The following is a 12,003-nucleotide window of genomic DNA, read 5'->3' as shown; positions in this document are numbered from 1 at the left end:
AACTTTTTAGTTTGAGTAAGTCCCATTTGTTGATTCTAGTTATTAACTCTTGTGCTACGGGTGTCCTATTGAGGAATTTGGAGCCCGACCCCACGAGATGGAGATTAGAGCCAACTTTTTTTTCTATTAGACGCATAGTTTCTGGTTTGATCCCTAGCTCCTTGATCCATTTTGAGTTAACTTTTGTGCATGGCAAGAGAAAGGGATTCAGTTTCATTTTGTTGCCTATTGATTTCCAGTTTTCCCAGCACCATTTGTTGAAGATGCTATCCTTTCTCCATTACATGCTTTTAGCACCTTTGTCTAATATAAAGTAGTTGTAGTTTTGTGGATTGGTCTCTGTGTCCTCTATTTTGTACCATTGGTCTACCCGCCTGTTTTGGTATAAGTAACATGCTGTTTTTGTTACTATTGCTCTGTAGTACAGTTTCAAATCTGGTATCGCCATACCTCCAGATTCATACTTCCTGCTTAGAATTGCTTTTGCTATTCTGGGTCTTTTATTTTTCTATATGAATTTCATGATTGCTTTATGTATTTCTACAAGAAATGCCGTTGGGATTTTAATTGGCATTGCATTGAATCTATAGAGAATTTTTGGTAATATCGCCATTTTGATGATGTTAGTTCTGCCTATCCATGAACAGGGTATATTTTTCCATCTTCTAAGATCTTCTTCTATTTCTCTCTTTAGGGTTCTGTAGTTTTCATTGTATAAATCTTTCACCTCTTTTGTTGATTCCCAAGTATTTTATTTTTTTTGAGGATATTGTGAATGGGGTGGTTTTCCTCATTTCCAGTTCAGAAGATTTGTCACTGATATACAGGAATGCCTTTGATTTATGCGTGTTGATTTTATATCCTGCCACTTTGCTGAATTCATTTATTAGCTCTAATAGTATCTTTGTAGACCCTTTTGTGTCTTCTAGGTATAGGATCATATCATTCGCAAATAGTGATAATTTAAGTTCTCCTTTTCCTTTCTTAATGCCTTTAATTTCTTTCGTCTGTCTAATTGCTCTGGCCAGTATTTCGAGAACTATATTGAATAGAAGTGGTGAGAGAGGGCATCCCTGTCTTGTTCCAGATTTTAGAGGGAATGCCTTCAGTTTTTCTCCATTTAGAATGATGCTAGCCTGAGGCTTAGCATAGATAGCTTTTACAATGTTGAGGTAAGTTCCTGGTATCCCTAGTTTTTCTAATATTTTGAACATAAAGGGGTGCTGTACTTTGTCAAATGCTTTCTCTGCGTCTATTGTGATGATCATATGGTTCTTATCTTTAAGTCTATTGATGTGGTGAATAACGTTTATTGATTTCCGTATATTGAACCACCCTTGCATCCCAGGGATGAATCCTACTTGATCATGGTGCATGATCTTTTTGATATGTTTTTGTATCCGATTTGCCAGAATTTTATTGAGGATTTTTGCATCTAAATTCATTAGGGATATTGGTCTATAGTTTTCTTTCTTTGAGATGTCTTTATCTGGTTTGGGAATCAGGGTGATATTGGCCTCATAGAATGAATTTGGAAGTTCTCCCTCTTTTTCTATCTCCTGAAATAGATTGTAGAGTATTGGTATTACTTCTTCTTTAAAGTTCTTTTAAAACTCTGCTGCATATCCATCCGGTCCTGGGCTTTTCTTGGTTGGTAGTGTTTTGATGGCTGCTTCTATTTCCTCACTTGATATTGGTCTGTTTAGGTTGTCTATATCATCCTGACTCAATCTGGGTAGTTCATATTTCTTAAGGAATTTATCGATGCCTTCACTATCTTCTATTTTATTAGAGTATAGGGTTTCAAAATAATTTCTAATTATCTTCTCTATTTCTGAATTGTCTGTTGTGATGTTGCCTTTTTCATCCTGTAAGCTAGTAATTTGGGTTCTCTCTCTTTTTCTCTTTGTTAGCGTGGCTAGGGGTCTATCAATCTTATTTATTTTTTCAAAGAACCAACTTTTAGTTTTGTCAATTTTTTCGATTGTTTCTTTTGTTTCGATGTCATTGATTTCAGCTCTAATTTTAATTTTTTCTTGCCTTCTACTGTATTTGCTGCTGATTTGTTCTTCTTTTTCTAAGGCTTTGAGGTGTAGTGTGAGGTCATTTATTTGTTGGCTTTTCCTTCTTTTAAGGAATGAACTCCATGAAATGAAATTTCCTCTTAGTACTGCTTTCATAGTGTCCCAGAGATTTCAATATGTGATATTTGAGTTTTCATTTACCTCTAAGAATTTTTTAATTTCCTCTTTGATGTCTTTTGTAACCCTTTGTTCATTCAGTAGCATATTGTTTAATCTCTATGTGATGTAGGATATTTCCTTTCTCATTTTATTATTGATTTCCAATTTCATTCCATTATGATCAGATAAAATGCATGGTACTATCTCTACTCCTTTGTAATTGCTAAGATTTGCCCTGTGACATAATATATGGTCTATTTTTGAGAAGGATCCATGTGCTGTTGAGAAGAAAGTGTATCCGCTTGATGTTGGGTGGTATATTCTGTATATATCAATTAAGTCTAAATTATTAATTGTATTATTGAGCTCTATGGTTTCTTTATTCAACTTTTGTTTGGAAGATCTGACCAGTGCTGAGAGAGGTGTGTTAAAATCTCCCATGATTATTGTGTTGTGGTCTGTTTGACTCTTGAACTTGAGAAGAGTTTGTTTGATGAACGTAGCTGCACCATTGTTTGGGGCATATATATTAATCATCGTCAAGTCTTGTTTGTGTATGGTTCCCTTGAGCAGTATGTTTATCCCTTTTGATTAACTTTGGCTTGAAGTCTATTTTATTTGATACAAGTATGGACAACCCTGCTTGCCTCCGGGGTCCATGAGTGATATGATTTTTCCCAACCTTTCACCTTCAGCCTGTGTATGTCTTTTCCGATCAGATGAGTCTCCTGTAGGCAGCATATTGTTGGATCTTTTTTTTAATCCATTCTACTAGCCTATGTCTTTTGATTGGTGCATTTAAGCCATTAACATTTAGGGTTACTATTGAGATATGGTTTGTATTTCCAGCCATATTTGATTATGTATTTTACTTAACATGATTTGTTTTTCCTCTATGATTAGTTTTTCCTTTCCTGTACTACCTCCCGCTGTTGGTTTTCGTTGTTATTTTTCATTTCCTCTTCCTGTAATGTTTTGCCAAGGATGTTTTGAAGAGCTGGTTTTCTAGCTGCAAATTCTTTTAACTTTTGTTTATTTTGGAAGATTTTTATTTCATCTTCAATCCTGAAGCTTAATTTTGCTGGATACATGATTCTTGGTTGGAACCCTTTTTCTTTCAGCATTTGAAATATGTTGTTCCAGGATCTTCTAGTTTTCAGAGTCTGTGTTGAAAGATCAGCAGTTATCCTGCTTCCTCTCTCTTGTGGCTTTTAAGATTCTCTCCTTATTCTGTATGTTGGGCATCTTCATTAATATGTGTCTTGGTGTGGATCTCTTATGATTTTGTATATTCGGTGTCCTGTAGGCTTCTAGTATTTGGATTTTTTTTTTCATTCTTTAAGTCTGGGAAGTTTTCTAGTATTATTTCATTGAATAGATTGCTCATTACCTTGGTTTGGACCCCTATACCCTCTTGTATCCCAGTAACTCTTAGGTTTGGTTTCTTTGTTATCCCATAATTCTTGTATGTTTGCTCATGGTTTCTTAACATTCTCGCTGAGCTGTCTATGTTCTTTTCAAGTTGAAAAACTTTGTCTTCGTTGTCTGAAGTTCTGTCTTCTAAGTGTTCTACTCTGCTGGTAATATTCTCATTTGAGTTTTTAATTTGGTTTATTGTTTTCTGCATTTCCAGGATTTCTGTTTGTTTGTTTTTTATATCCTCTATCTCCCTATAGAGTTGATCTTTTGCTTCTTGGATTTGTTTAAGTAATTCATTGTCAACGTGATTTTTCATTGTCTGAATTTGCTGTATAATGTCTTCCTTGAGACTCCAGATCATCTGAAGCATGTATATCCTGAACTCTTTGTCTGACATTCCATCAGCTGCAGATATTACCTCATCTAATGTTGAATTGACCTGTATTGTTTGTGGTCCTTTCTTTCCTTGTCTTTTCATACTGCTCATGATTCTTTCTAGCTTTGTGAAACTGTTGTGTTAATGTTTTTCCCCTTATATATTTGTATTGTTCTTGTATAGCTCCAAAATCCTTCTTTTGCGGAGAAAGACAATGTTCATAGTTCCCATTATCAACAGTACATCATCTAAGCACAAGTTTTTATTATTAATACATTTATAGTGGTATTCTAAGTCTATAGATATTGGTTTTAATTATTACTTAAGAATATAGTCATTAGTTTCATAAAAGGCATACCATATCTGGTGGCATATAGAAAACTTAATTTCCGACGAAGGATGTTATACTTAGAGGGAAAGGAGTGAGGGTATGAGGTTAAACTAACTTAGCACCTTTGGAGAACTCTAACCAATAGACTGGTAATTTATGGAAGAATGTATAGACTCAACCTCCTATCTGTATTTAGATAGTTACCCTATGTGTAGACAGCCAAAGTTAGGAGATTGAAAGTGGGATAGAGGGAATACGAATGAAAAAAAGAAAAAAATAACAAGGAAGAAAAGAGAAATAAGAAAGAAGGGAAAGGAAAGTTGCCGCAGGCTGGCTAGACACAAAATCACGAGCCACTCAAGCAGGAACAAAGTTTATTATTTGAAAATGCCACCAATGCCCCGTACGCCCCTGGGAACAATCACGATCGACCCATGCGGCATTCTCCCGGCACCCCAGAGGAAGTTCCTCCCCCGGAATTTCCTCCTACTGTACTTCCCCAACCAATGGGATCTCTCCAGGAGTCCCGTAGCAGGCCGAGGTGAACAGCAGGAGGCCAATATCCATATGAATGCAAATCTTAACATAATCATATCATCTCAATGGCTAGCTGGCGTCACCTTTCAACCAAAAATGCCATGCATCATATTACTTGGCTGTGGCTCTTAGCAGAAAGTAAGATAGAAATAAAGAAAAAAAATGGGGGGGAAGGTGGGGTATATGCAGTTCCTCTATATTATATTACTTTGGTAATTCGGTTGTTCATGCACAGTTCTTGGTTTCACATATGTTGAAGTTGTGGAAGAGAAAGAAGAAAAGAGAGAAAGAAAGAAAAAAAAAGTCTCTCAGAACACTGTTTTTCTTGCTTTCAGTAGGTGGTGTTGTCTATTCCTAGCTTGAGCCTCTGTATTCAGGGTGGTGGGTATAGCCAGTGTGAAAGGAAATGAGCTTCCACCTGTATCTTCCCTACTCTAGTCTCTTAGGTAGAAACCAGGTGCCTGTACAGTTTTTGTTTTGCGTTGATAGCTACAACCCCTAAAAGCTTGTGGGAAATATTTTGAGTTATCGCAGCTAAGGGTGGGGGAGTTGGAAACCGGGTACCTGGATCAGCCACAGAACCCTGCTGGTAGCCACACCCCCTTTGGTGGGTTTTAAGGGTTGATGGGCTTCTTCCGGACTAGCATACGGGGCAGGGCCGGGCTTCCTCCTCCAGTCTGGCTTTGCGCTGGGCTTGCTCCTCCGGTCTGGCTTGGCTGGCCATGCCTTTCATTTCTTTAGTCTGTCTAATTGCTCTGGCCAGTGTTTCGAGAACTATGTTGAATAGAAGTTCATTAGACATATTGGTCTATAGTTTTCTTTCTTTGAAGTGTCTTTGTCTGGTTTCGGAATCAGGGTGATGTTGGACTCGTAGAATGAATTTTTAAGAGCTCCCTCTTTTTCTATTTCCTGAAATAGCTTGAAAAGTATTGGTATTAGTTCTTCTTAAAAGGATTTGTAAAACTCTGTTGTATGCCCATCTGGTCCTGGGCTGTTCTTGGTTGGTAGTCTTTTGATGGCTTCTTCTATTTCCTCCATTGATATTGGTCTCTTTAAGTTGTGTGTATCCTCCTGACTGAATCTGGGCAAATCATATGACTTAAGAAATTTATCGATATCTTCACTATCTTCTATTTTATTCGAATATAAGTTTTCAAAATAATTTCTAATTATCTTCTGTATTTCTGTAGTGTCTGCTCTGATATTGCCTTTTTCATCCCATATGCTAGTAATTTGAATTCTCTCTCTTCTTCTCTTCATTAGCGTGGCTAACGGTCTGTCGATCTTATTTATTTTTTCAAAGAACCAACTTTTTATTTTGTCAATTTTTTGGATTGTTTCTTTTGTTTCAATTTCTTTGCTTTCATCTCTGATTTTGATTATTTCCTGTCTTCTAATGACTTTATTGTTGATTTGTTCTTCTTTTTCCAGGGCTTTGAGATATAATGTCAGATCATTTATTCATTTACTTTCAATTGTTTTAATGAATGAGCTTAATGCAGTGAACTTCCTCTTAGCTGCCTTCATAGTGCTTTCATAGTGTCTCCTGCTATTGGAATAGCTTCTATTTTTTATTTTATCATTGATTTCTAGTTTTATTCCGTTAAGATCGGATAGAAAGCAGGGTAGTATCTCCGTGTTTTTGTATTTGTTAAGACTTGCTTTGTGGCATAACATTTGGTCTGTTTTGGAGAAGGACCCATGTGCTGCTGAGAAAAAAAGTGTATTCACTTGTTCAAGGATGAAATATTCTATATATGTCTGTTACGTCTAAATTATTGATTGTATTATTTAGTTCTATAGTTTCTTTGTTTGTAAAATGTATCCAATGGTTAGAGAGGTGTGTTAAGGTCACCAGTATTATTGTGTTGTGTTCTTTTTAATTCTTGAAATTGAGAAGTTTTTGTTTCATATATGTAGGTGCTTCATTGTTTGGGGCATAAATATTTACAATTGTTATGTGTTATTGATATATGATTCCCTTAAGCAGTATGAAATGTCCTTCTTTATCCCTTCTGACAAATTGGCTTTGAAGTCCACTTTATCTGATATGAGGTTGTAAACCGCTGCTTGTTTACACAATCCATGTGAGTTGTAGGGTTTTTCCTATCCTTTTACCTTCAGTCTGTGGATGTCTTTTCCTATGAGATGAGTTTCTTGAAGGCAGCATATGTTGGATCTTTGTTATTCCAATATGCCCTTCTGTGTCTTTTTATTAATGTGTTTGGGCTATTAATATGCCAGGTTATTGAAATATGGCTATTATTTCTGGTCATTTTGGTTTATTTTTGGTTTTTTAACTTGGTTTCTCCTTTGATTGGCTTTTCCTTTAGTGTAGTTTCTCTCTTTGCTGATTTTTATTGTTGTTTTTTATTTCCTCTTCACAGAATATTTTACTGAGAATGTTCTGCAGTTCAGGCTTTCTCATTATGAATTCTTTCAACTTTTGTTTATCATGGAAGGTTTTTATTTCATCATCAAATCTGAAGCTTAATTTTGCTGGATATAAGATTCTGGATTCGTATTCATTACCTTTCAGAGCTTGATATATGTTGTTCCAGGGTCTGGATTGAGAAATCTGCTGAGATCTTAATTGGTTTCCCCCGTATATGTAATCTGAAATTTTTCTCCTGTGGCTTTTACAATTCTATCCTTATTCTGTATGCCAGGCATTTTCATTATAATGTGCCTCAGTGTGGATCTGTTGTAATTTTGTACATTTGATGTAAGCCTCTTGCATTTGATTTTCCATTTTATTCTTCGGGTTTGGGAATTTTTCTGATATTATTTTATTGAAAAGATTGTGCATTCCTTTGGTTTGTATCTCTGTGCCTTCCTCTATCCCAATACATCTTATATTTGGTCTTTTCATGTTATCCCATAATTCTTGGAGATTCTGTTAATGGTTTCTGACCATCTTCACTGTGTGGTCAGTTTTGTTTTCAAGATTATATATTTTGTCTTCATTGTCTGATGTTCTGTCTTCCAAGTGATCTAGTCTGTTGGTGATGCTTTCTATTGAATATTTAATTTGGTTTATTGTTTACTCCATTTCAAGGATTTGTTTAGTGTTTCTTTTAGAATCTCTCTTTCTTGAAGTAATCATTTGCTACCTGTATTTGCTCTCTTATCTCTTTATTGGAGTGATCCTTTGTTGCCTGTACTTGCTCTCTTATGTCTTTCATTAATTTGCAGATCATTTAAATTATGTACATTCTGAACTGCTTCTTTGACATTTCTTCTACTGTGCTATCAAAGGATTCTATTATTGTATCATCTTGGTTTGTTTGGTGCACGTTATTCCCTTGTCTTTTCATGTTGTCCGTCTTTCTTTCCCTCTAGCAGTGGGGATCCAAGGTGTTAACAGTTTCTACCCTATAATCTTATAGTGTCCCTGCAGGTTTTCTATATCTTGCCTTTAAGGGGGAGATCAGTATCAACACCAACCAATGCAAACATATGCAACCTTAAATCAAATAGTTGTATTTAGATGGTTACACATTTGTTGAATTAAACAGAAGTGATGTGTTCAGTTATTATCTGCAATATAAACAGTATATTTGCAAAAGGGTCTACCATTTCTACTTGTGGGCGGAGAGAGAAGGGAGGGGGGAGAGTGTGATGTTTATGAGATAGGAGGTGAGAATATAGATGTATTACATCCAAGGAGGGGTGAGAGTGGAATCAAAAAAATTTTGCTGTTACTATAAAAGTGAAAGAGGTGACCCTGTGCAAGGCTCTCTCCTGCCTCTGCAACAAGATGGTATGTATTAGCATACCTAGCAGGGATACCTCTGGCGCAGGGGCTTTGTTGATGATCTTCCAGATCCTGGCTGTTGTCCCTAGATGGAAGCAGCCATGTTCCCTGCTGGTGGCTGCAGTAGCGTTAAACCTGTAAGTACCTTGGTGTTAGGCTTCCAGAATCCAGCTGGTTTCCCAAGATGTATGCCTCCCCAACTAAAGATGGTTGTGGCGGCAGCTCAGGTAACTCAAGATGGCGGTGAAGGTGTCCCAAGATGGAGGCTACCACTTTCATAAATGAGGCTGAAAAGGCAGGCAATTCGATAGTGTTGGGCAGCCTGTTCAGGATTGTAGCACTATGGCCTGTGGTGCTGTGGAAGGCAGCTGTCTCCAGACCCTATCCAGTGTCCCAAGGTGGAAGTGGGCCAGGGGAGCCACTCCTTGGTAGATAGGGAACCACTGTGTAGTTCCCTATGGGCATGGACATTCCCTTGCAGAGGTGCAGCTCTGCAGGGCAGTCTTGGACCCTTAGTGTAGTTTAAATTTGCATTTCTATGATTGCCACGGATGTTGAACTTTTGTGTATTTGGTGGCCATTAGTGTTTCTCCTCTTGAGAAGTTTCTGATTACTTCTTTTGCCCACTTATTGATTGGGTTGTTTTTCTGATTTTTTTTTTTTTTTTTAGTTTTGTATATTCTGAAAATTAATCCCCTATCAGAGGTGTAGTTGGCCAAGATTTTCTCCCATTTTATAAGGTCTCTTTTCATGATCTTAATTGTTTCCTTTGCTGTGCACAAGTTTTTTAGCCCAATGTCATCCCATTTATGATTCTTAGTTTTATTTCTTGTGCTTTGGGGGAGCTGCATTTGTTTTGAACCAAGAAACCTAAAAGGAATTAAGTACTTATTTGATGATTAATTATCATTGCATTTTCAGACTTAATCATCAGATTTTATGACATTTTTGTCATTTGTTATGTTTATAGTACTCTTGTATTGCAGCCCTCATTTTCCTCATTTTTTGTTGTTTTTTTCCTCCTTTTTGTAAAAGAGAATGACCTTCACTTTTTTATTAGAGATTTTAGCTATCTTTACTTAATGATTCTCATCTAGATTTGGTCATAATCATTGTGTACATACTACCACTTGTTTAATTTTTTTGTTTGCACTTATTTCTTACTTGGGATAAAATAACATTTTGCTTCATCATAAATTATTTATATCTCCAGGAAAATTTTGATTCAAATATTTTTTTCTTAGGTGAATCAGTATTTTGTTATTCTTACTAAAGTTTATTCAGATATGTTATTTCCAAGTATTTCTTATTTATGAATCCCTTGAATTTATGGTCATTATTTGAACATTATTATATTGAATGAAGAGAATTGCTATTACAGAGATTAGTAATTCAAGTTTACTGAAGGAATGTTAAAAATCCTTTGATATTTTTATTTGGTTGTAGAATTTCATAGGTGTAAAACTTGTAATATAAATTTAAGTTTCAATTTTTCATTTGTTCAGTGGAGATTGTTTACATTCAAGATTAATAAGTGAAGTACATGCATTTTTGTGTTTTTCAGTGTCAGAGTTCGATCAGCTGCTGTTACCTGTTTGAAAAACATTTTAGCTACAAAGACTGGACATCGTTTCTGGGAGATTTATAAGACGAGAGCAGATCCCTTGCTCACCTATCTGCAGCCGTTTAGAACATCAAGAAAAAAGGTCTCTGAAGTAATAAATTTTTATTGAATATCCACTATGTTTAGAGTATTAGTATTTTATTTGAATTATGCATGTCAACTTTCTTAAAATAGTAATATAATACCACATGGGTTTTCCTAGAATTAATTTATACTGTACTTTTTGAGTCTAAGGGATTTGTCATTCTTTTTTATGACAGTGTGAGAAAACTGATATAGATAACCTAGGCATGTAATGGTTGAGTTGGGGATAGGGGAAATTATGAGTGACGTGCCTTTTTGTCTTAGCAATAGAAAACCTTTTTATTCCATAAACACTGTTGATTCTCGAAAGCAAGCATTTATTTCCATAGGAAGTTAACATATCACAATCCCTAGTAGAATATAAGATAACCTCATAATCTTATAATAATAATATAATAAATTAATAATTTTAACCTCCCTTTTCCCCTGTTGATATCATTACAAGGTTCTACTAAAAACCCTCTGAAGGATATTTAAGAATCCTAAATGTTTCTTCTTTCTTTTTTTAAAAGTGATTCAGGAATATACAGTTGAATTTCTGCCAATTAAATTTTAGGGCATATACCCATCATTAAAGTAGTACTTTTAATGATTCATAATTTTGGTCATAGTAAAATTGTATAATAATAATAAGGCTTAATTAATGAAACTACTGAAACAATCTGTAAAGCACTGTAATTTTTTATTTTGGGTGAGTTTTTTTGGGTTTTTTTTTGCAAGACTTGACATTGAGCCTTGGAGCAGGCAACCACTGAGCTACATCCCCAGCCCTTTTAATTTTTTGAGACAGGGACTCATTAAATTTCTCAAGTTGTCCTCATCACTGTTTATAGCAGCACAATTTACAGTAATGAAGCTATGGAAACAACCTAGGTGTTCTTCAGCCCATGAGTGGATAAAGAAAGATATATATTTTATGTGATGGTAAATGGATGGATCTAGAGATTATCAGGCTAAGTGAAATAAGCCAATCCCCCAAAACTTAAAGGTTGAGTGTTTGCTCTGAAATGTAGAGGCTAACCCAAAATATAGGGGCTCTGTAGGTGTGGGGACAAAGAGAAAGGGGAGTGGGAATCTCATCAAAATAGATGAATGGGGCTGGAGTTGTAGCTCAGTGGTAGAGTGCTTGCCTAGCATGTGTGAGGCACTGGGTTCGATTCTCAGCACTGCATATAAATAAATAAACAAACAGACAAATAAATAATAAAGCTCTATCAACACTAAAAATATATTTACAAAAAAAAGAGGAGATAAGTAGAGTAAATGAAGGGAATTAAAGGGGAGGAATGAAGGATGGGAAAAGGGAAGAATATTGGAATGAATCTGTCTGAACAATTGTATACACGAATATAGCACAATGAATCCCAACATCAAATATATCTATAAGATACCATTTTTTAAAAACCATAAAATTTGGGCTGAGGCTGTAGTTCAGTGGCAGAGCACTTGCCTAGCATGCATGAGGTACTGGGTTTGATCCACAGCACCCCCATAAAAATAAATAAATAAATAAATAAATAAATAAATAAATAAATAAATAAATAAAATAAAGGCATGCTGTCCATCTACAACTACAAAAAATAAAAATAAAAAACTATTAAATTTCAGAAAAATTAGTCGAGTAGAAAGGGAGGAGAAGAGGGAGAGAAAAGGAGTTTCTGGGACTGAATTAGAGCAAATTACATTCCTTGT

At 35.5% G+C, this 12,003-nt stretch overlaps 1 protein-coding gene across 1 annotated transcript in view; it reads left to right on the top strand.

Annotated features, from left to right (window-relative positions):
- The window catches only part of ATM (ATM serine/threonine kinase), a 167,198-nt gene that overhangs the window by 84,544 nt on the left and 70,651 nt on the right, over positions 1-12,003 (top strand). The window contains 1 exon segment of the mRNA XM_081280301.1: positions 10,168-10,309. Coding sequence (XP_081136427.1) covers positions 10,168-10,309 — 142 coding nt within the window.

This window comes from Spermophilus citellus, assembly GCF_964194105.1.
Source record: "Spermophilus citellus genome assembly, chromosome: 2".
In the NCBI taxonomy this organism is placed as follows: Eukaryota; Metazoa; Chordata; class Mammalia; order Rodentia; family Sciuridae; genus Spermophilus; species Spermophilus citellus.
Note: the sequence above shows the minus strand (reverse complement) of the source record. Positions and strands in the feature narration are given on the sequence as shown.